The sequence below is a fragment of the Desmodus rotundus genome, chromosome 4, assembly GCF_022682495.2.
Source record: "Desmodus rotundus isolate HL8 chromosome 4, HLdesRot8A.1, whole genome shotgun sequence".
Lineage (NCBI taxonomy): Eukaryota > Metazoa > Chordata > Mammalia > Chiroptera > Phyllostomidae > Desmodus > Desmodus rotundus.
The window spans coordinates 43,050,994-43,077,584 of NC_071390.1; the positions used below are offsets into that span (position 1 = coordinate 43,050,994).

Here is a 26,591-nt window from a genome sequence, read left to right on the forward strand (position 1 = left end):
CAATGGCAAGAGAGTCACACCTTTTGCCACACTAACAGGAAAGACTCTTAAGTAATGGACTTGGTGCCTGGCCATCCGAGTCAGCCACTTAGTCATTTTTCTAGACGCTATCCATCATTGAGCACATTCCCAAATTTCGTGTAACCTAATTTAAACATCTAACTGGCATTTCTGATGGGAATAGACATTCCATCAAGGTAAAAGCTTGACAACCCTGCCACCTAGTGGCTATAAAAAAAACTGGAGAAGATCCTGCTTGGGAAAAGTAGCTAGCCAGCTGCTATGGCAGCAGAGAATTGAATGATTATTAATATTATAAAATACTAACTCTAAAAGCAACCTTGATCTATTTTATCTTTGAATTCATCCTGGTATCTACACAAGGTGGCAAAAAGACTTGCATTTGTTAGATATATTTTCCTGTAATCTTGTACATTTAGCAAATTTTTACTAATCTTCAGAGATCAAATAAGAAAACTAAAGGTTGATTCATATTTTGACATATTTATGAGCCTTTTCCATAATATTGTCTTTACAGCCACATCCTTTACCTGATCTTCAGGTGATTTTTCTTATATATTCCCCCATCTGGTCAAGCACTCACAGAGGCCCCCTTTAAGCCACTGAAGCATCCTTAGTCAAAGGGTAGTTATACCTTTAAAAACCAGCGTTTTTCTTTAGGAGAGGTAAAAGGACATACCTAGAAACCCCTATAGAGCATATCTGAAAGTAAGGACCACAGGGAACACTGCAGGAAGCCACATGAACAGACAGGTCAGCACAACACAGCACAATCTATTTTCCGCCCTAAGCATTAGAAGGTAAGTGTCCCCAGGCCAACCTAAACCTGACAGGCAAGACAGCACAAAGCCTGAAGTGTTCATCTCCTCCACCAAGGAAAGGTCTGACTCCTACCTGCTGACGTTTGAAGGCTAAATAATCCAAATTTTCCAGCTCCTTCCCAAGCTTCTGGTAGGTTTTCTGGAGGTCAGATGTGTTGGAAACATTTTTAAGAGACTCAAGTGTCCTTTGAAACTGAAATCAAAAGCAAAAGCAAATCAGTAGGATAGCAGCATATTTTTCCTCAAATTCCTAACTAGCTAATATTGAGACATAGTTGACACTGAGCCTCAGTTTCTCTCATTCATAAAACAGAGATAATAAATGCTAGCTAATTGCCTCTCAATAAAATAATTAGGAAGTTACTATGACGAATCAGAAACTGTACAAACAACATATTGCATAAATGAAAGTCCATTTAGTCCTCATTTCAACAAAAGAGCATACTGAATTTTAAGAAAATAAAACTCTTCATGTCTTAGCACACTGCTTCTTTTAAAGAAAAAAATGTGCAATGAATGTATAATTTCAAATCATAATAAGGAAGTATTAAAAGAGCTCTCATATTCCAACCATGGAAATGAATTTACATAAAAGTAGCTGCTTGCCTCTGTAGAAATATCTACATAGAATAGGCACCCACTGAACTTCAGCCAGGAACATCTCTCAGACCTCATACTTTGAGAAGGTAAAAAAACTAACATTTTGACAATTGAAGCATGTGTAGCATGTTCAGCCAACATTTATTCATTTCTGTTTTATAACACCAATCAGTTATGAAGTCAGTTCTGCTGAATCAGAATGCTTCTGTTCATTTTTAAATCAGATACTAGATAAACACACAGGAGACAAACTGCAATGGATCACAGAATATTTTTCTACTACTAATTAATTAAGCAAAGGGAACTCACAAGAAATTAAATTCTTGGTTTATTTTAGCAAATTAGAACATACTTTGGAGGATGATTGAAAATGTCAAGTAATGTCATTTGCAAGACATTTGCATTTTCTCTTTATGTTATTTATTTCCCACATGCTCACTGTGTGCCACTGGATAGATTTCTGCATTCGATGGAGACTTCATCTTAAACACGCCAGAACTCCACTGTGACTACGATGCTATGAGACAGGCTAATAGAATTTTACAGAATATAATTAAGTTTCTGGGGAAATGATTCGACCCTTACTATGTCAAACTCTATGGAATAAGTCATATTATAATGACATTCTACTGAATTAAATCCTCAATTTCATGAAAGCAACATGTTTATCTCAATGCAAGGTGGCGGCAGAAGAAAAAGAAAGGGGAAATAACCGTCCTAAGCTTCCACAGCAGGTCAGTAAATTACGTTCAACAATGTAATCTTTTAGAACCTACTATGCACAAGGCACTATGAATCCCAACACATTTCTTGTGCTTAACGAACTTGCAGACTACAGGTGAGGCCAAACAGGAAACTCACAAATGGGAAAGACTGTGACATTTGAGTGCCTGCTCAGTGGCAGGTAATTCACGCTTTCTAATGTAATCCTCACCGGAACCCCAGGAGCTCCTGCTTCTGTATCCATTCTACCTGCGAGTAACTGGGACTCAGTTTCAACTGGGTCTTGACTACAGTGCTGCATTCTTTCTGCTCTATCATTAACTCTAACATAAGGCAGAGTAAAGAAATTGCAAAAAAGGAATAAAAGCAACATGTGATGGAACAGCCAAAACTCACTGATATTAATTGAGAGACTCAGGCCACATAAAAGACATAAGGGAAGTTGATTAGGGCTTCAATTCACAGGGAGAATTTTCAGAGCCTTAAATATGAATCAGTCCCACCCATCAGTTTAAACATGGCCTAAGTCTGTTCATCTTCCCCTTCTGTAGCAGAGTAAACACATTTCTTTTAACATGATTTTAATAACCATTATACTGTTTATTCTGTTATATGATCATTTCCAGGACTTGCCACTCTTGGGTCCATTCTCACTATGTTCAAATCAAAATACCAGATCTAAAATTTTAAACAATTTATGTAATTTTACCTATAAGTAATATAAACTATTTTACCAATCGATCTGTTCCCTAAGAAATATTAGCTCTAATTCTCGAATATTTCTTCCTCACATTTATGTCTGTGAACTTTTATACAACTCCACATAGAAACTTTGGGGTTAACACAAGCTAAGAAACATAAAACACAATAATTCCAGATAATCTGTCCACGGCCAAAGAAAAAAGGGAAAATCCAGTAAGGATACATCACCAAGAATGTTTTCATTAAAGGTCAGAGTTTGCATAATGTGGAGCTGTTAGCCTGAACTTCCGTTATCAGGACTTGCATCCTCCATTGATACGAAATAGCTCAGAATACTCAAACTAAGATGATTCATTCATTTAAGTAGATTTTTTTACTTACAAAAACAATAACTGTCAAGGAGAGGTTATACAAAATCCACGGTGTAACTTTGCGTGAGATCCCTATTAAAAGCCCCATCAACATCTGCCCACATATACGCTTAAAGATGCTAAAGAATGAAAGCGGTAATTTTACCTTGCAGACGAGACTGAACTACAAAAGATAAAAATAAGACAATGGTTAAGGTGAGGTTTAGATTTTACGTAAAGATATTTGATATTGACTTAATTTGAAGATTTTCGTTCCCATAGGCCACTGTGCTTGATCGTTGAGAGAGGCCTCTTGAGATTTTCTGTATCAGTTCAGTCCATCGTAATTTCATTGTATTGACTATGTCTCAAAACAGCTTATCTCTCAGTTTCAGTTCGGAAAGGAAGCACAATTAATCAAAGAGATTTTAATGTTCCTGGATTCTGCCTGTTCGAAGTTTTGAATAGTAATTTAAAATAATTCAAGAACCCCAAATAATTTGTTGACCATTGAATTTATGTGGTGTAAATATTTTTTTAAACGTTTTAAATTTTTTTAATTACAGTTTACATTCAATATTTTGTATTAGTCTCAGGTGTATAGCATAGTGGTTAGACAATCATATACTTTACTAAGTGTTCCCCCAATATTTCCCACACCCACCTGGCACCATACATAGTTATTACAATATTATTGATTAGATTACTTTCCTGTGCTGAACTTTATTTTTTATGTAATCTTTATTGTATTTTTCCATTACCATTTAGTCCCCTTGTACCTCCTGCTCCCAGCAATCACCACACTGTTGTCAATTTACATGAGTTGTTTTCCCTTTTTACTCAATCCCTCCACCCCCTAACCGCCCCCTGCCAAAAGCTGTCATCCTGCTCTCCATCTCTGAGTCTGTCTCTACTTTGCTTGTTAGTTCAGTTTGTTCATTGGATTCCACATATGAGTGAAATCATAGACTATTTGTCTTTCTCTGCCTGGCTTATTTCACTTAGCATAATGTTCTCTAGGTCCATCCATCCATATTATAACAAAGGGTAAAATTTTCTTCTTTTTTATGGCCGAGTAGTATTCCGTTTTGTAAATGTCCCATAGTTGTTTTGACCACTCATCTACTGATGGACACTTGGGCTGCTTCCATATCTTGGCAACTGTAAACAATGCTGCAATGAACATAGGGGTGTATATGTTTTTTTTAATTAGTGTTTGGGTTATTTTGGATATATTCCCAGAAGTGGGATCACTGGATCAAAAGGCAGATCCATTTTTAATTTTTTGAGGTATCTCTATATTGCTTTCCACAGTGCTTGCACCAGTCTGCATTCCCACCAACAGTGCAAAAGGGTCACTTCCCCTTTCTCCACATCCTCACCAGCACTTGTTTGTTGATTTATTGATGATAGCCATTCTGACAGGTATGAGGTGATATCTCATTGTGGTTTTTATTTGCATTTTCTGATGATTGGTGATGTTGAGCATCTTTTCATAAGTCTATTGGCCATTTGTATGTCCTCTTTGCAGAGGTGCCTATTCAGGTCCTTTGTCCATTTTTAATTAGGTTTTTGTTTGTTTTTTTGGTGTTGAGTTTTGTAAGTTCTTTATAAATTTTGGATATTTACACTTATCAGATATATCAGTGAAGGTGTTCTCCCATTCTGTGGGTTGCATTTTTATTTTGTTGATGATTTCCTTTGCTGTGCAAAAACTTTTTAGTTTGATATAGTCCCATTTGTTTATTTTGTTTGTTTGTTTGTTTCTGTTGCCTGGGGAGATATATCCAATAAAATATTGCTGTGAGCAATGTACATGATTTTGCTGCCTATATTTTCGTCTAGGATTTTTTGGTTTGGGGTCTAACATTTAAGTCTTGATCCATTTTGAATTTATACTTGTGTGTGGTATAAGAAAGTGGTCATTTTATTTTTTTCTATACATATCTGTCCTATTTTCCCAGTACCATTTATTGCATAAACTGTCTTCAGCCCATTGTATGTGCTTGCATCCTCTGTAGAATGTTAATTGACTATAAAGATATGGGCTTATTTCTGGCTCTCTACTCTGTTGCATTGATCTATGTGTCTGTTTTTATGCCAGTACCATGCTGTTTTGATTACTATTGCCTTATAGTATAGTTTGATATTAGGTAGCATGATTCTTCAAACTTTGTTCTTCTTTCTCAGGATCACCATTGCTCTGCAGGGTCATTTGTGGTTCCATAAAATTTTTGAAATATTTGTTCTAGTTCTGTGAAATATGTAATTGGAATCTGGATAGGAATTGCATTGAATCTATAGATTGCTTTGGGTAGTATAGACATTTTAATAATGTTAATTCTTCCTGTCCATGAACACAGTATGTGCTTCCACTTATTTGTATCTTCTTCAATTTCTTTCTTCAGTTTCTTATAATTTTATGACTATAGGTCTTTTAAATCCTTGGCTATGTTTACTCCTAGGTATTTTATTCTTTTTGCAGCAATTATGAATAGGATTATTTTCTTAATTTTCCTTTCTGTTAGCTCATTACTGGCATATAAAAATGCAAATGACTTCTGGATATTCATTTTGTATCCTGCTACTTTGCTGTATTAATTTATCAGTTCTAATAGTTTCTTGGTGGAATCCTTGGGGTCTTTCTACATACTGTATCATGTCATCTGCTAAAAAAAGACAGTTTTACTTCTTCATTTCCAATTTGGATGCCTTTTATTTCTTTTTCTTGTCTGATTTCTGTGTCTAGGACTTCCAGTACTAGAAACCACACTGAATCAGAGAGCTGAAAGTGAACATCCCTGTCTTGTTCCTGATCTTAAGGGAAATGCTTGTAATTTTTGCCCACTGAGTATGATTCTGGCAGTAGGTTTGTCATATATGGCCTTTACTATGTTTAGGTACATTCCCTCTAATCCCACTTTGCTGAGAGTTTTTATCATAAATGTGTGCTGGATGTTATCAAATGCTTTTTCTACATCTACTGATATGATAGTGTAGTTTTTATCCTTCATTTTGTTTATGTAATGAGTCACATTTATTGATTTGCAAATGTTGTAGCAACCTTGCATCCCAGAATAAATCCCATTTGATCATGGTGCATGATCTTTTTGATGCACTGCTGTATTTGGTTTGCTAATACTTTGTTGAGGATTTTAGGGTCTATGTCCATTGAGGATATTGGCCTATAATTTTCTTTCCTTTCTTTGTAATATCTTTATCTGGTTTTGGAATTAGGATAACGCTGATCTTGTAAAATAAGTCTGGGAGCCTTCCCATCTCTTGAATTTTATGAAACAGTTTGAGAAAAAGAGGTGTTAGTTCTTCTCAGAATGCTTCATAAAATTCACCTACGAAGCCATCTGGTCCAGGGCTCTGTTTGTTTGGGAGTTTTTTGATTACCCCTTCAATTGCACTAGGTGCAATCTGTCTATTCAGAGGCTCTGACCCCTCCTGATTTAGTTCTGGAAGCAGTAATCTTTAAGGGTCCTGGGAGGAGGTTAGTGTAGCTTCCACTTACTCCTCCACCATCTTGGATCTCCTGTATCCTGTGTTAATATTTTTAACTAATTGCAGACCAAACTGAAACCTGAAAGAAAGCTCGGTAAATAAATCTGAACCCAAAAAAGCCTAATTATGTTCTAAAACTGTCAAAACTGAATATTAAAATGGTCTATTCTCTGAGAAACAAATGCAAATTCTGTTCTATTTGACTGCCTTATCAAATATCACAGGGCCGTCAAGAATAAGAAGATGTAAACAATATCCCTAGCCTCAAATTTGCCATAAAAATAGGTGTTGTAAATACCCCCACAGTATTTTCTCATCAGTTTCCTTTCCACTCAAGTTTCAATTCAAGATCTCAGTGTAGGAAGATCCTGAATTCACCTCCTCCCATAGACACACTGAATCTACAACTATATATGGAACAATTTCCTATGGAAAAGGAATCTGATGGAGAGACTGTTTTACCTCAGGTAAATGAGAGGGAAACCACACTGAATCAGGCAGAAAAGGTGGAGACACAATTTTGTTCTATATACCCCACCCCCAATGGAGCAACCCATAATTAGGAAGAAACTCAAAAAACAGAGCATCTCCCTGGGGAGTGAAGGGTTCATACACCACATCAGGTACCCCAACTTTTAAGATGGGCACCTGAGACATAAGCCTCCAAAACACTTGGCTTTGAAGACCGATGGAGCTCACATCCACCAGACTCACAAGGCTGTACCAGTACTTATGCCAGACAAAACAGACTTTAAAAACAAAGACTACAACAAGATACAAAGAAGGAACATGCAATTCAACTTCTGTATATTTATCTAAAGAAACCCAAAACACATTTTGAAAATACATACGCACCCATATGTTCAATGAAGCATTGTTTACAATAGCCAAGATATGAAAACGACATAAGTGCCTATTGATAGATGAATGGATAAAGAAGAATGGCACATATATACAATGGAATAATTAATACTCAGCCATATAAAGAATGAAATCTTGCCTCTGCAACAACGTGGATGGATCTAGAGGGTATTATGCTGAGTGAAATAAATCTGACAGAGAAAGACAAATGTCATATGATTTCACTTATATGTGGAACTTAAACAAAAAAGAAGCAAATTCACAGATACAGAGAACATTTTGATGGTTCCCAGATGGGAGAGGGTTTCAGGGGTGGTTGGTTTAAAAAGGGAAGGGATTAAGTACAAATTGGTACTTACGAAGGAGTCATGTGGTTGTAAAGTACAGCACAGGGGATATAGTCAATAGTGTTGCAACGACTATCTGTGGCGTTAGATGGCTACCAGATTTATCTGGATAAATCACATTGTAAGTTATATAAACATCTAAGCACTATGTTGTACACCTGCAACCCACATAATATTGTATTTCAACTGTAATTGAAAAATCTTTTTTAAAAGAGTATAATAAGAGACAAAGAAGGGCATTATATAATCATTAAATGATCAATCCAACAAGAGAATATAACATTTGTAAATGTTTATACAACCAACATAGGAGCACCTAAATATATAAAGCAAATATTAACAGAACTGAAAGGAAAAATAGATAGCATTACAATAGCAAGAATGTTTAATACCCCTCTTACATCAATGAAACATCATCTAGACAGAAAATCAGTAAGAAAACATCAACCTTAAATGACATGTTAGACCTTATGAACTTTAAAGATACATAGACTAGTCCATCCAAAAGCAACAGAATATACATTCTTCTCAAGGACACATGTAACATTCTCCAGGACAGGTCATATATAAAGCCATAAAACAGGTCTTAACAAATTTAAAATGATTAAAATCATATCAAGCATGTTTCCAACTACAATCATGTGAGACTAAAAAGCTTACAAGAAGAAAACTAGAAAATTCACAAATATGTGAAGATTAAACAACATGCTACTGAACAACCAATGGGTAAACAGAGAAATCAAAAGATAAATCAAAAATACCTTGAGCTAAATGAAATTGAAAATCCAAAATCCAAACCTATGGATGCAGCATAGTTCTAAGAGGAAAGCTCATAGCAATAAATGAATGATTTTCAAGAAACAAGAAAAATCTTTTTCAAGAAACAAAAAAATTTCAAAAAAAATTAATATTATTCATCAAGCAACTAGAAAAAGAAGAACAAACAAAGCCCAAATTTAATAGAGAGAAAGAAATAAAAATATCAGGGCAGAAATAAATGAAATAGAAAATTAAACTAAAATGACAATGGAAACAATCAATGACTAAGAGCTGGTTCTTTGAAAAAATAAACAAAATTGAAAAATCTCAGCTAAACTCATCAAAAAAGAGACATAATTTTCAAGTAAAATCAGAAATGAAATAAGAACCACAGGGGCCAGCCACATCAGCCTTGTGGTTGCCTTCAAAGGGCTGAATGTAGAGCCCCCTGCCCCTAGTTAAGGGGTAGTAACATTCATACAGTCCTAAAATTGCATCTGCCCCTTTGAAGGTAACCACGAAGCTGATGTGGCCCCCAGTGAACATGAGTTTGACACCCCTACTGTAGATATAAGAACTGGCTGGTGATTACCAGAGGCAGTGGGCGGGTTGGGTGAGTAAAATGAGTGAAAGGGGTCAAAAGATACAAATTTCCAGTTATAAAATAAGTATGTCTAGGGACTTAGTGAACAGCACAGTAACTATAGTTAATGTGTTGCAAACTGAGTTGCTAAGAGACATTTTGGTTTGTTTTAGAGATGAAGGTGGGTTTATTTTTTATCGTGAAAGAAAAAGTAACTCATCAGAATCTTAAAGAAATGGAATATTTCACTCAGAAGAGACACCAGGATACAAAATTATGAGGGTGTGAACCTAGTCCTGTCCCCTCTCCTCTAAAAGCAGAGGCGTGAAGGAGACAGTAGGTGCAACCAAGCAATTCTGTAACACAAAAATTTCAAATATGATTGAAATCTAAGCTTGTTTTGCTTTTTAAAAATATTTAATATATCAAAAGGCCTGCTTTAGTAACATGCTAGGCCCCCAGAAAATAACCCAACACCCCCTTGTCAGTAATATCCGTGCTCAAGTTGACCCGCCAACTCACATTTCTAACCCCCCGTGCATGCGTCAGGCAACTGCTGCTGCTGTAATATGCTTCTTCCTGTTAACTGACCAGGGGGCCCCCCTCCAGCAGGGTGGGCAGGGCGCAGAGAAACCCTTAAACGGTAGTGAGGGTTGAACAGCCCCTAACAGCCAACTTCTCAAGCATCTCCAACCCCAACCCTCAATCAAAAGGAGTCTTCTTTCTAACCAGACTACTCACCTCAAATTTGTCTCCTGGTGACCAGATGGTTTTTCTCCTTTAGAAAAACCACACATGTCTGCACACCCATGTATAATTTTTTATCTCTGCATTTAAATATATAAATACTACTCTGATTTGTGCTATAAATTGAAGACCAAACAATGAGACCTTTTTCTTCTAAGTTAGGACTATCCATCCCATCCCTTTATGCTGAGCTTGTCCCCAGGTGAGGGTGGTTAACCCCAGGCTGGGGAGGCACAGAGGGTAAGAGGGCATCTTCCTGCCTGATTCCCATACTTCCCTCTCTCCTAAGGCTCACTTTAACTGGAAATCTGGTTATAACTTTTTAAGAAATGGAACTTCCCACCAAGAGGGAATTTCTAACCTAACCACAGAGTAAGCACAGTCCCCTCCAATCCCCTTCAGCTACCTCACAAAGAAGAATAAGGTCCTTCCCCTTCCTTCACAAGTACTACGCTCATTGTCGGGATAGCTATGCCTGCTGGACAAACATCTGATTAAGTGAGGCCGTGGTTATGTTTCCCCACCTCCCCTCCCTACTAACTAACACACTAGAAAGCTTCAGTGATGGGGGGACTGTGTATGTGTGTGTGTGTGTGTATGTGTGTGTGAGAGAGAGAGAGAGAGAGAGAGAGAGAGAGGAGATTAAGAACTTGACCCCTCTAGTCTGGCCAAAGAAAACAAGAGATATTCACTGGACATGAGGAATAGAAAAAAAGAACTTGATATGCCACCCTTTGGGTTACAGCTATTATGACAATTGAGAAGGGGAAGAGTGGGGAGCAGGATGAAGAATTAATTAGAAGGGGTTCAACGGCTGCAGGTCTCATCCACTTAGTTTTTTACTGGAAGGGCTTGTCAGGAGAGGAGAGCGGAGAGCAGGGGAGGGGAGAAGCTGGGAATGCAGTTCAGATGTTCAGTTATCCTCCCATCCTCAGCTCTGCCACTAAGAGAGGTCTTAAAAGTTCTCATCACAACAAAAAAATTCTGTAGCTGTGTGTGGTGACAGATGTTAGCTAGACGTACTGTGATCATTTCACCATATAGAGGGTAAGGCAAAATCAGGCTTACAGCTCTTTGTATGGAATATAATACAATAATTAATAAATAATATAAGAATAAACTCTGTTTCATGAACTCACAACTGTAAACCTACTTTTGCCCACCCTGTATACAAATATCAAATCACTGTGTTGTACATCTGAGACTAATATATTATATGTCAATCAGACTTCAGTAAAAATTCCTTTTTGTTCAGAAGTAAGAATACTAATCCACCAAATAAAAGAGTCCATGACTGCTAATCTTTAATTAAAATAACTGAAAGTCTGGTGGATTGACCCTTTTATTATTATATAATGTCATTCTCTATCCTGGCAGTTTTTGACTTAAGATCTGTTTTGCCTAATATAAGTATAGTCCCTGTTCTCTTTTGGTTACTATTGGAATGGAATATCAATTTTCATCCCTCACTTTCAGCTTACATGTGTCCTTCAATCTAAAGTGAGTTTCTTGTACGAAGCATATAGTTGGATCTTCTTTTTGTCCATTCAGCTGCTTTGTGTCCTTTGATTAATAACCTAATACATTTACATTTAAAGTAGTTATTAAGCCCAAGCTGGTGTGCCTCAGTGGAATTAGTGCTGGCCTGCAAACCAAAGGGTCACTGGTTCGATTCCCAGTCAGGGCACATGACTGGGCTGTGCTCCAGGTCCCCATTAGGGGGCACACAAGAGGCAACCACAGCTTGATGTTTCTCTCCCCCTCTTTCTCCCTCCCTTCCCCTCTCTCTAAAAACAAATAAATAAATAAATCTTTAAAAAGAACTTCAAAAAATAAAGTAGTTATTATTAGGGAAGGATATACTACTGCCATTTTGTTAGTTTCTTTCTGTTAATCATGTAGTTCTTTTTTCCCTCTTTTCCCCTATTGCTGTCTTCCTTTCTGTCATGTCATTTTTTTGTAGTGGTATGCTCTAATTCCTTTATTTTTTATAATTTCTATGAGTATTTTCCTTCTCCCCTCCACACACATATTTTATATTGTTGTCACTATTTATATCTATTCATATTATGGATTTCTGATATATTTTTATTTGTATCAATTGGAGTGCATTTCCCTTTTAACTTTGGTACCAGAATTAAAGGTGATTTACCCACCACCACTGTAGTAATGCAATATTCTGTATCTGTCTATATATTTACCTTTATCACACTGAGTTTTATATTTTCTTATGCTGTAAATCATTTCTGTTTAGCAGCTCTTCATTTCAACTTTAAGTAGTCCCATTATTTTTGTAAGGCAGGTCTAATGGCAATAAACTCCCTCAATTTTTGTTTTTCTGGGAAACTCTCCCTCCATTTCTGAAGAACCATTTCATTCTCAGTGTAGTATCCTTGATTAGCGGGGTTGTTTTTTCTTTTTCTTTCAGCACTCTGAATATATTATACCTCTCCCTTCTGGACTGCAAGGTTTCTGCTGAAATTCCACTGACAGTCTTAAAGGGGTTCCTCTGTACATGACATGTCACTTTTCTTTTGTTCTTTTTCACTCCTTCTTTGTCTTGGACTTTTGACAGTTTTATTATAATGTGTCTCAGTGTGGATTTCTTTGGGCTCATCACTTTTGGTATCTTTTGAGCTACTTGGATTTCAATGGCCATTTCTTTCCCCAGATTTGTGGTGTTTTCAGCCATTATTTCTTTGAATATGTTTTCTGGTCCTTTATCTCTTCTTCTGGGATTCCCTTAATGCATATATTAGCCAACTATTAGTCTGATTAATGGTGTCCCATAAATCCCTTAAGCTATCATCACACCTTTCATTTGTTTCTTTTTGCTCCTCTGACTGAAATGTTTCCAATTGCCTGTCTTCAAGTTCATTAATCTTTTCTTCTGCTTCATATATTCTAATGTTGAGTCCCTTAGTGAAATTTTCAGTTCAATTATTGTGCTTTTTAGTGCCATGATTTCTGTGAGATAATTGTTATATTTTCTATCTCTGTTAAAAGTTTAACCTTTTTCATGCATTGTTCTCTTTACCTCAGTGAGCAATTTTATGACTGGTGTTTTGAACTCTCTGTCAGGTAAATAATATAACTCAATTTCATCAGTATCAGTTTCTGGAGATTCATATATTCTTTTGTTTCAAACATCGTTGCATGATTCTTTATTTTCCTTGGAATGCTGGTGTCTGCATATTAAACAAAACAGGCACCTTTTCTAGTTTTTATGGACTGGCTTTATAAAAGAGAAGACCTCCCACCACCAGTCAGCCCAGGCTCTACCAACTCTCTTACTCCCTAGGAAGAAGCCGGCAGCTGAGGTTTTGTCTGCTTGCTCTGGGCTGGGCTGTGCTAGACTGGGCTAGAGAGGAGGCAGCTGTGGTGTCTACAGGCCTAAACTATTCTCTCTGGGTAACTAGACTATTCTGAATCCATCAGAGCTCCAAGACTGGCAAGACAGGAGCCAGTCCTCTTGGGAGGCCTCTCAAAAAAGTTGGAGTGTTAGACCACGAACCAACTCCTTCCCTCTCCTAGAAGCCAGGAACTAAAGGGTCTGTCCTTGATTATATGGTGCTATGCTACAGGTACAAACTCTGGTGAAAGGGTGTCCCAAATCTCCCTACAGAGGTAAGATTGAACACAAACCTATTGATTCTTTGTCCAGCAAAATTTCCACTAAACCACAAGGTCTCAAATATTTGAAAGCAAAGGTTTGAGTTCACATTAGAAACCCACCACAGGTGACCTCCTACAAACATATTACTTTTCCTGATTACTTTTTCAGGCTCTCCAAATCTACCTCTTGTTTTATTTGTTTTTCTGAGCTCCAAAACTATTTTTTCCCTAGTACCACTCATATCTGCCTCAAATTCAGTATGTATAAAACCCATACATTGCTTCTTCTCTATGTGCAGAAAACCAATGTCCTCAATGCCCAACCAAATCGCTAGAAGGCTGCTTGATACTTCCCTTTCCCTCTGAACAGAATCCAATCACTTTCCAAATAGTGGACTGTTCCACCTTCATCTCTCTCATTCATTCCTCACTCCACCCATCATTTCAAAACCAGATGAATCAACCTCATCACTAGCCTCTCTGCCTCCAATCTGGCCTCCTTGCCAACTGTTGACAGTAATGGTCCTAAAATACAAATTTTCTTATATAATTTTCCTGCTTAAAATTCTGTAATGGTTCCCCCTCAGCTTTCAGACTATAGTGCAAACTTTTTAACTTATCACATAGGTCTTTCACAAGTAGATCTATCCCCACCTCTTCAGCTTCAACTCTTATTTCTCCCATACAAACATCTTTCATCTCAGCCATTCATAAGTATTACAGGTCTTCAAGGATATACATTCCCTCCACTCAAAATGCTTCCCTTCTCTGGTTCTTTCTCCAAACTCAGCCATGCATTATTCACTCAGAACACTCCCCCTCTGTACAGCTGTCATCATGCCTCCTTAACACCTCAGACCAACCTCTTAAATAGTAACTCACACTGTTAATTTATTTCTTATCCAGTCTATGAAATCCAGGAAAGCAGGACTATGGTATTTTTTTCTAAATATAAATCCCTAGCACACAGAATGGTGACTGGCACACAGTAAGGACACAGAAAATAAGTATTTGCTGAATAGATTAGTAGTAAATTAATCAAATTAGGGCTACCTGGAATGATGCTGGTCCTTTTCAGAAGTTAAAATTACTACACAACCTAAATTCTCTTTGTCCCTAAAGTTTTTAGTATGAAATGCAGCACAAAACCAATGATTTGTGCCCGATGTGCCTCTATTTTCTAGTTTCTCCTGTTCCATCTTAAATAACATTCCTGTGACTTGCTTTTTTCTTTAAACCTTAGTATCTCTCTGTGTGTTTTACCTAGGATCTTGTGCAGAATATACGTGGCTTCTAACAGCTCTTAATTATGTATTCATTTCTCCCCTTATAAATTGCTAATATTTTTAATTTTTAAAAAGCTTTAAAAAGTGTTTTTGCTGGCACATGCCTTCATATCAACAACAGAAAATGGCCTCAAAAAGTCTCAGCTACCAATATGGTACATTGTGACTTTCTGTCACCATTATGAATATTCTGTATATTCAGAATCATTTTTAAGTATATAAATGTTTTATAGCAATGTGTGTGGCAAATGTCAAATATGTATTGATATTTGACATAAGAAGTTATTAAATACTGGGCCCATTTCTGTAATGACATTGGTCTGTTTCCTAATGCAAAGAGAGCAACACTCCCACTTAAAAAAAATAAAACTAGTTATGATATGATAAATGAAAAAACATTGGAAAAGTTAATTCAATTCAGGAATCAAATTTAGTTCCCTTCAATTTTTAGGAATAAGGACAATTTGCACTGTAAGAGTCAAAAAGTAGGAGCAAGGTACTACCATGGAGAAAAGTAGGACAGGGTTCTTACCAGGTAATTTATATATTTAACCTTCACAAGATCTTTTCAAAGTATTCAGTGTGAGTGTTATTATCCCTATAGCTCAGAAGAAAAAGAACAAGTCCCACAGATATTTAACTTTCCTAAAATCATCCAGCTAATCAACAATAGAACCAGAATTCAAGTAAGGTCTCCCTACCTCCAAAAGATATGTTTTTCTCTCCATGTTGACTTAACCCCTAAAGAAAGCAAGAGACATCCTCACTAATTTTCTCTCAAATAAAGTTGACCTTTATAAAATCCAGATAAAATATAATATGGACTCTAGAGAAGTATAAATAGCAAAGAAAAGTTCAAAAAACTTGAACAATACCAAAGAAAGAAAATTTTTAACTTAAATTCCCCTAGACAATAATAAACAATAGTGGTAATAAAGCCAAATTGCCTTTTCAATTTCCTTAAATTAATTAAATATTGATCCTCTTTTACTTTTGATTTGAACCTATTTTCCCCAGAAGAGAATATGTATTTCCTTAAGGAACTAGATACCTTTAAAACTGCCATGTCAGGAATCCTGGATGTAGTTAAGTACATATTAACTCTGTGTTGGTCGGCAGTACTTGGCCTACGGAGAGTAGCTCAGTGAATCACGTTTGCACTAGTTGGTGATCTCAGTCTATGTCCTTATAAATTGTTGATCGCAATTGCATCCCTGGGGGAAGTCTCAGTGGAAAGAGGATAATTTAATAAAGATAAAAAAGTATAAAGTAATCAGAAAATATTTAGGCAATGGCTGTTAATCAAATGAGAGTAACATCTCATTTATCTGACATTTAAGAGGAAATACTCATATACCTCAGTAGGAATAAAAAATTATGTCATTTGGAAAACGTTATAGTAAGAAAAAAGAGTAAGGCCTCTAAAGAAAATATTGTGAAAGCAGAGAAATTTTTTGCTACTATGCAATAAATAATAAATGCAAAAATGTAGCAGGACCTTGTATAAGAGTGTCAGGGGGGAAAGCCCAAAATGAGCAGAAGCTTGAATGCAATACTAAGATAAGATTGTAATAGAGGAGGAGATGCAAGACTTTGTCTATTTATTCAAAACAAGGACAAGAAAAACAAGTCACTTTTGAAAGAAGATTATATGCCAAGAAGAAGAAATCTATATATTTAAAGTTGATGCCCTCCCCCCAGAATACATCTATAATAGATTAGTATATAGTAGGATGTGTGTGTGTGCATGCATGCGAGAGGGAGGGAGAGTGGGCTACATAATTCTTCTCAGGGAAGGAACTGTCTATATTGAGGAAATAATTTAAGAAGCAAATTAAGGTAATAGTTATATCCGAGGGTACAAACTATCAGAAACCCAGCAGATGGTGGAGAGATGGAAACTCTTAGTGCATTCAAATAACAGGAATTAAGGGGTGTGAGGGACAGTAAAGGAGAGTAGGTAGGGAGGAAAAGTGGAATAACAATGAGAAAAAGTAGCTAAAATTTTTGAAAATTTCTAATATACAAATTGAAGCAACTTAGAATACATTGTTACACAACAGAACTCCTTTCCTTCCATCTTCCCAAGTTTCTATAAGGTTTGCCATGTACATAAACATGGCTTGTCTGAAAGTATTGGAGTCAGCGTGTGCATGCATGCGTGCGTGTGTGTGTGTGTGTGTGTGTGAGACAATCAAAGGGGAAAAGATCAACTTCCAAGTGTGAATTAACATTCTGTAGAATAGGGATAGGAACCCCATTCAAAGCTAAAGCAATTCAGTGGAGGTAAAAACCTGGAGCCAGGGGTGACCCTGAGAGTATGAGCCCCAGAAAATTTACAGAATCTTTGGGAAAACAGTATACTTGACAGGACATAGAATGAGAGTTCGAGCCAATTACATCTTGATCTTAAGGACAAGGAGATACCAGTAGACAGGTGGTTTACAACCATAAGTAAGTGGATTGTGAGTAATTGAAAAATGAAGGTCAGAAAAGGAAATAAGAAATCAAGCAATAGTCACTTAGAGCTCTTATGAGATTATTAAGAGTAAGTCATGTCAAACTAACCTCATTCTTTTTACAACTGGAGTTACTACACTGATAAAACTGCAGTGCCACAGATAATACATCTTGATCTCAGGAAGACCTTTTAGAAAGTGCTTGAGGATAAAATAAACACACATGGTTAATACAGCAGCCCAATGACATGAGTTTGAAACTCACTTTAACAACTTCACTCAATATGTGTTAATGTTCAATTGATGTTATCCGAAAGGAAGATACAGCATAGTTTTCCATGTCATTAGACAACTGTTCATGAATAATTTGGTTAAAGAAATCTGAAAGTGATACCAGGTTAGAAGAAAAAATCAAAAGACAAAAAGATCTGGATGGACTATAACAAAAAGCCAGAATTAACAAGATACAATTCAATGAATAAAAATGTAATATCTACCTCTACATATAGAAAGATAACTAGTATCACAAAAGAAAAACTTGGATTAAGATCAGTTGAGTTCGGAAACTTGGAGGTTTTAATTGCTCACAAAATCAGTATGAACCAAGAGCAAACAAGGCTATCATAACAGGTCAGATAATGACAGACATTAAGTCAGAGAGGTAATTGTCTGAGTGATCCAATGGTCAAATCACAAAGTTTATTTTTATTTCAATATATTGTTAGTGTAATATTTGTGGAAGTTACCTATAATCTAGAACAGGGTGCCAAACTCACTTTCACCGGGGCCCACGTCAGCCCCATGGTTGCATTCAAAGGGCCAAATGTAACTTTAGGACTGTATAAATGTAACTGCTCCTTAACAGTTAAGCAAGAGCCTGGCACTGCCACTGAGTAGAAACAAAGTGCCAGGCTGGATAAAACAAGGTGGAGGGCCAGTTTCAGCCCTCAGGCCTTGTGTTTGCCACCTGTGATCTAGAGTATGCATAGAAAAAATGTACAGAAATGAGTATAGAGACTTCTATTTCTTGTATTGGCAAATTAGTAATTCAGTTTGATCCTTCTGCTGATTAAATCTAATATGATTTGATGAAATGTAAAATACTTTATCCTTAAACATCAAAGAGCTAGTGAAATAGTGAGGAATTTCCTGAGATGAGTTCCAGAAGAGAAAATGTCAAGCACACAAAGACAAGACACCATGAGCAAAACCCAGCATAATGATAACTAACACAAGCAGGTACCCTGGGAGTCCAGACACTGAAGTTTTCAAACTTTAACCATAAAATAATTCTGCTTACCTTGTTCAAGTACATAAAAATCATACATAGAAATCAGCATTGAAAATTTCAGCAGAAAACTGAAAATCAAACAGGATATGGAAACTCTAGAGTGTTCAGAGTAGTCTGAAACGTTTACACAAAGAATGTTAAAGGATCGAGAAATTTTTCAGCCTAGATAAGGGAAGCCATAGGTTAAGTCCTAAGAGTAATCATCAGTTATTTGGAAATGGCTTTCCCAATTGCCTTGATTCTGTGTTGCTCCAGAAAGCATAACTAGAAGTAGGAATGGAAATAGCTAGGTGGAAGATTTAAGCTCAGTTTGACACAAATGTCTCCAACAATTAGAATTGCCCAAAATCAGGTTCACTGTCTCACACAACTGAGATTGCTATCACTGTTAGTGATACACTGTTAGATAGTTATGTGTATTGAATATTGTAGGAGACAGTCTATCAACTCTGGTAAGATATTAGACTATGAAGCACTGAGATTTCTGCATTAGTATTTTTATGACAAGTAGAAATTTAATATAAGCATAAATAAGGGGTTCCAGACAAGATAGAGGCATAGGTAGAAATGCTTCATTTCCTTGCACAACCAAAAGAAGGATAACAACCAATTTAAAAACAAAAAACAACCAGAACTGCCAGAAAAATCAAACTGTATGGAAGTCCAACAACCAAGGAGTTAAAGAAAGATTCATACAGACTGGTGTGCCTAGACAAATAAATATGGCCCAAATGAAAGAACAGATCAAAACTCTAGGAAGAGAACTAAGAGACAAGGAGATATACAACCTATGTGATGCAGAGTTCAAAACACTGGTAATCAGGATGCTCACAGAAATGATTAGTTCAGTCGCAAAATGAAGGAAGAAATGAAGGCTATACAAAGTGAAATAAAGGAAAATATACAGGGAATCAATAGTGAACGGAAGGAAACCATGACTCAAATCAATGATTTGGAACAAAAGGAAGAAATAAATATCTAACTGGAACAGAATGAAGAAACAAGAATTCAAAAAAATGAGGAGAGGCTTAGGAATCTCTGGGACAAATTTAAATGTTCCAACATCCGAATCATAGGGACACCAGAAGGAGAAGAGGAAGAGCAAGAAAATGAAAACTTATTTGAAAACATAATGAAGAAAAATTTCCCCAGTCTGGTGAAGGAAATAGACTTCCAGGAAGTCCAGGAAGCTCAGAGAGTCCCGAAAAAATTGTATGCAGGAAGAAACACACCAATACACATCATAATTACATTACCCAAGATTAAAGATAAAGAGAGAATCTGAAAAGCAGCAAGAGAAAAGGAGACAGTTACCTACAAAGGAGTTTCTATAAGACTATCAGCTGATTTCTCAAAAGAAACCTTACAGGCAAGAAGGGGCTGGAAAGAAGTATTCCAAGTCATGAAAGGCAAGGACATACATCCAAGATCACTCTATCCAACAAAGCTATCATTTAGAATGGAAGGGCAGATCAAGTGCTTCCAAGATAAGATCAAGTTAAAGGAGTTCATCATCACCAAGCCCTTATTATATGAAATGTTCAAGGGACTTATCTAAGAAAAAGAAGATCAAAAACTATGAACAGTAAAGTGACAACAAACTTATAACTATCAATAACTGAACCTAAAAAACAAAAGCAAAAATACACTAAGCAAACAACTAGAACAGGAACAGAATCACAGAAATGGAGATCACATGGACGGTTATCAGTGGGGTAGGGAGAATGGAGGAAAAGGTACAGGGAATAAGAAGCATAAATGGTAGGTACAAAATAGACAGGGGGAGGTTACAAATAGTATAGGAAATGGAGAAATCAAAGACCTTATAGGTTCAATCTATGGATATGAACTAAGGGGGGTGGGAGATGCAGGAGAGTGGTGGGGTGGAGGGGGTTAAAGGAGAGAAAAAATTGGGACAACTATAATAACATAATCAATAAAAATACTTTAAAATAATATAACCATAAATATTATTAGAAATTTTTAACCACTATTTCCCAAAGTATAGCCTGAGAAAGTTTCAGGATTAAGATGTTACAGAAAAGTTCTAGGATCAAGAAATTTGGAAAACTCTGGGTTAAGCCAAGTTAAACAAGTTTCTTTCCTTCAATATATCTTACACTTTAATATGCTAATGTGCATTGGAAACATTCGAAGGGAATTTCCGTGTGAAACACTGACCAAAAAAAAAATTTCAGGTCACATATTTTTAAGACAAGTTCTACAGAATACTTTGGGGAAAACATGCTAAATATTTGTAATCCTGATTATTTCAAAAACATCAGTTTGTCTTCATTCTATGTGAAACTTCAGAAGAAATGAGTTGGTAATACAATTCACATAGAAATTTTTCATAACAATTTACCACAAAAGGTCTTCTTTTTTTTCATAATGAGGTATATTGTTGTACTATAAATACTTATAAGTGGCTTAAATGAGCTAGCACAAATTCAGTCTCTGACAACGCACCAACAAATATGAAAGTGTGTGGTTAGAGTTAAGAAGTGTCCTCCTCCTGACATACCTAAATTCCTTTACAACCTGTTATAGGCCCATGAACTTGTCCAAGCACTTCTAAAAGGTAGTTATACTTAAAGCTGTTCTAATCCTTGGAGTACTAAATTCCAAAAGTTTTTTTTTTTCCTATTGCCCTGAGCAAGTTTCTTAAACTCATTATGCCTCAGTTTTTTTCGCCCATAAAATAGGAATAATAGAGACTTTCAGTCAAAATGGCAGAGTAAGTCAATGTTGTGCTTGCCTCCTCCCACGACCACGTCAAAATTACAACTAAATTATAGAGCCACCACTGAGAACCCTCTGAAGACTAGCTGAACAGAGAAGTCTTATAAGTAAGGATATAAAGAAGAATCTGCAATGACACAGGCAGGAGGAATCCCCACTCCCACTGTATGGCAATTAAACATTGGCAGGGGTATCTTGGCTGCAGAAGTGCCCCCTGAGCAGCAAGAGATCCAAGACCAACACCTGGCTCCCTAGTCCAGGCACCAGTGCTGGAAAGAGGTGTCCCTATGACACCTGGTTATAAAAGCCAGTGGGGATTGTACTAAAATGAGATAGAGGCCTGCTGGAGACCCAGGGACTCCTCTAGAAGGGCCTTCACATGGACTCACTTACTCACAAATTCACTCACCCTGGGCTACAGTGCAGAGGCAGCAGCTTGAAAAATGCTATGGAAGGGAAGGAAATGAATTGACTAGCTTCAGGCTGAAGGCTGGAGGAGCAAAGCGCAGGACAGCTCTCCAGGGATGGAATTGCTGGCAGGTCACATTTCCCCTATATTGATTATTGCCCCTCCCAGCCAGCAGTCCCAAGTAGGCACCATAATTGAGCTCTCCATTAATCTGGTTAACACTGTTTGCCCTGCTCTGGTGATTCCCTCAGACCACGCCCCACCCAACACACACAGCCAGCCTAAACAATTTCCAGTGAATTTTTTCACACAAGTGGCCTGCCTCAGCTCACACTGTGGATTTTTCTAATCTTCCTCAAAGGTTCATAAACCCCAAATGTGCAACAGCTAGCCTCGGTGTGCCCTGAACTCCTTGCTAGGTGGCCCCAAGCTTGATACAAGTGAGAAGCAGTCTCAACTTACATTGTAAGTCCTATCAGGTAGTCCAAAGCCTGGCATAATCCTCAGTTCACATCATGGTGCCCACTACAGGGTCCCAAGCTTGACACTAGCGACAACTGGCCTCAGTTCAAGCACAGCCTCTCTCAAGTACTTCCAAGCCCAGCACAAACAGCAACAAATTGTATTCACTTTGTAGCTCCCACCAGACAGCCCCAAGCCAGGCAGAAATGATAATTGACATTGGCCTGCTCTAGAGCCCCCCCACAAAAGACCCCAGAACACACACAGTGGCTAGTTCGGCACACCCAATCAGCTCCACAAATGGCACACCCAAAGGACAGACTCAGCTAGCACCAGAGACCCACAAAAGCAATTCCCACTCAGTGGGGTTAGCCACCACATAACAGCTTGTCTGCTGTAGTCACAAGCATCCCTCACAGTCAGCCTGAAGGTCAAAACCACCCACTAAGGTGCCAACAGCAATCAAGGCTCAACTATAACAGGAGGGCACACACAACCCACACAAGGGAAACCTATAGAGCACCCAGCTCAGGTGACCAGGGAGACTGTACACTGGGCCTCACTGAATACCTAATACATAAGGCCACCCTGCCAAGACTGGGAGACACAGCAGATCTACCTCATACATAAAAAATAACACAGTAAGTCAACCAAAATGAGGAGACAATGAAACATGCCCAAAATTAAGGAGCCAGACAAAACTTCAGAAAAAGAACTAATTAAAATGGAGACAAGCATTTAACCCACTATAGAGTTCAAAATACTGGTTATAAGGATGTTCAATGAACTTAGGAGAATTAATAGATGAACTCAGTGATAACTTCAAGAGATAGAGACCATAAAAAAGAACCAGTATAAATGAAGAATATAATAACTCAAATGAAGAATACTTTAGAGGGAATAAACAGTAGGTTAGGTGAAGCAGATGATCATATCAATGATCTGGAAAACAAGATAGCAGAAAACATCCAAACAGAACAACCAAAAGAAAAAAAGAAGAAATTAGAATAGTGTGAGGAACCTCTAGAACAACATCAAGCATACCAACATTCACATCATAGGGGTCCCAGAAGAAGAAGAGAGCAAGAGATTGAAAATGTATTTGAAGAAATAATGACTAAAAACTTCCCTAACTTGGAGAAGTAAATAGACATATAAGTCAAGAAAGAACAGGGAGTTCTAAACAAGATGAACACAAAGAGTCCCACACTAAGACACATCATAATTAAAATACCAAAGGCTAAAAACAAACAGAGAATCTTAAAACTAGGAAGAGAAAAGCAATTAGTTGTGTACAAAGGAGCTCCCATAAGACCGTCAGCTAATTTTTCAACAGAAACTTTGCAAGCCAGAAGGGAATGGCACAAAATATTCAAAGTGATGAGAACTAAGGACCTGCAACAAAGACTACTCTACCCAGCAAGGCTATCATTTAGAATAATAAGAAAAAAAAGACAAAAAGAGCCTTGCCTGGTGTGGCTCAGGGGATTGAGTGTCAGCTTGCAAACCAAAGGGTCACCAGTTCAATTCCCAGTCAGGGCATATGCCTGGGTTGCAGGCCAGGTCCCCAGTAGTGGGGGTACAAGAGGCAACCACACATTGATGTTTCTCTCCTTCTCTTTCTCCCTCCCTTCCCCTCTCTCTAAAAATAAAATTTTTTAAATCATTAAAAAAAAAGAGGTAAAGAGTTCCCAGACAAGAAAAATGTAAAGGAGTTTATTAGCACTGAATCAGGATTAAAAGAAATATTAAAGGGACTTCTTTAAATGGAAAAGATCAAAAATATGAATAAGAAAATACAGGAAAGAAAAAAATTCTCACTGACAAAAGCAAACACTTAGTAAATTAGTGGACCAACCAACTGTAAAGCTAGTACAAAGGTAAAAGAAAAAAGTATAGAGAACATGTATAATTATTACAATAAATTAAGGAATACACATAGATACATGCACACAAGAAGTAAAAAATCATGACCAAACAAATGTAGAGAGAAGGGAATATAAAAAAAATCTAGTGATTTTAGAGTGTGTTTGAATTTAAAATAGACTACTATAAACATAACCTGGTATATAGGAAGTATATGGTGACCTCAAACCAAAAATTTACAGGAATTATACAAGAAATACAGACAAAGGGATCCACGACACTATAGAAAGTCATTAGCATGCAAGAGAAGAGAGCAAGAGAATGAAACACAGAAAAACTACAAGAACAATCAGAAAGCAATAAAATGGCAATAAGTACATATCTATTAATAATTACTTTGAATGTAAATGGACTAAATGCTCCAATCAAAAGATATAGTGTGGCTGCATAAATTTAAAAAAAGGGTAAATGTGGACAACTGTAATTGAACAACAATAAAATAATATTTTAAAAAAGGACCTGTTCATATTCTGCCTATAAGAGACCCACTTCGGAGTGAAAGACACACAGAGGCTGAAAGTAAAGGGGTGGAAAAAGATACATCTGCAAATGGAAATGAAAAAAAAAAAAGCTGGAATAGCAATACTTACAGCAGACAAAATAGACTTTAAGACAAGGGTTGTAACCAAAATGAAGGACATTTCATAATGATAAAGGCATCAATCCTACAAAAGGATACAACTCTTGTGTTTGTTTTTGTGTTTTTATCCTTACCTGAGGACATTTTTTTAATTGCTTTTAGAGAGAGGAAGGAAAAGAGTGATTAGAGAGAAGGGAAGGGAGAGAGAAAGTCAGGGGGAGAAACATTGATGGGAGAGAGAAACACTGATTGGTGGCCTTTCATATGTGCTCCAGCTAGGGACTGAACCTACAACCTAGGAATGTGCCCTGACTGGGAATCAAACCTGTGACCTTTCAGTCTGTGGGATGACATCCACCCAACTGAGCAATTCTAGCCAGGGCAAGAGGACATAACTCTTACAAACATGTATACACCCAACATGGTGGCACCTAAGTATATATAGTGAATATTGATAGTCATATTAGGGGATTTTAACACCCCATTGACATTGCTAGATTGATCATCCACACATAAAATCAACAAGGAAACAGCAGTTATAAATGACACATTAGACCAGATGTACTTAATTAATATTCACAGGACATTTTACTCAAAAACAGGAGAATATACATTCTTTTCAAGAGCACATGAAACATTTTCCAGGATAGACCACAGTTAGGTCACAAAATAAGTCTCAATAAATGTAAGAAGATTGAAATCATACCAAGTATCTTCTCTAAACACAGTGGTATGGACTAGAAATCAATTACAAGAGGAAAAATGAAAAACACACAAACACATGGAGCTAAATAACATGCTTCTAAACAATGAATGTTTTATAATGAGATCAAAGGAGTAATCAAAAGATACCCTAAAACAAGTAAAAATAAAAACACAACAACCAAAAACACAACAACACAGCCGAAGCAGTTTTAAGAGGGAAATTTATAGCAATACAGGCATACCTCAAAAAAAGAAAAATCTCAAAAATCAATCTAATCTAACTTTACACCTAAAGGAACTTTTTAAAAAAGCAGAAAAAACAAAGCCTAGATGAGTAAAAGGAAGGAAGTAATAAATATCAAAGCAGAAATAATGAAATATTGTCTAAAAAATAAAAGATATCAGTAAAACCAAGAACTGGTTCTTTGTAAAGGTAAACAAAATTGATAAGATTTCAGCCAGACTCTCTCTCTCTCTCTCTCTCTCTCTCAGAGAGAGAGAGAGAGAGAGAGAGCATGCCTAAGTAATTAAATGAGAAATAAAAGAGAAGACAAAACCAACACCACAGACATACAAAGGGTTAAAAAGATATACTGTGAACAATTATATGACAGCAAATTGGACAAACTAGAAGAAATGGATAGATTCCTAGAAATATACAATCTTTCAAGGCTAAATCAGAAAGAAACAGAAAATCTGGACAGACCAATAACTGCTTACAAAATCTAATCAGTAATCAAAAAATTCCCTAAAAACACAAGCCCTGAACCAGATGGCTTCACAGTTGAATGCTACCAATCATTCAAACAAGAATTAATGTCCACCCTGCTCAAAATATTCCAAAAATTTAAAGAGAACGGAAGGCTCCCAAACTTATTTTACAAGACAAGACTTACCCTGATGCCAAAACAATACAAAGACACTACAAAAAATAAAGAAAATTATACGCCAATATCCCTGATGAAGACTAATGCAAAAATCCTCAATAAGACATTGGCAAACCAAATTCAGCAATACATAAAAAAAGATCATATATCAGACTTCAGGTCAAAATGGTGGTATAGGTAAACACAGCTTGCCTCCTCACATAAC

At 36.8% G+C, this 26,591-nt stretch overlaps 1 protein-coding gene across 1 annotated transcript in view; it reads right to left on the reverse strand.

Annotated features, from left to right (window-relative positions):
- The window catches only part of CTNNA3 (catenin alpha 3), a 1,492,024-nt gene that overhangs the window by 1,355,366 nt on the left and 110,067 nt on the right, over positions 1 to 26,591 (reverse strand). The window contains exon 5 of the mRNA XM_053922528.1: positions 916 to 1,035. Coding sequence (XP_053778503.1) covers positions 916 to 1,035 — 120 coding nt within the window. The remainder of the gene's footprint in view (positions 1 to 915; positions 1,036 to 26,591) is intronic.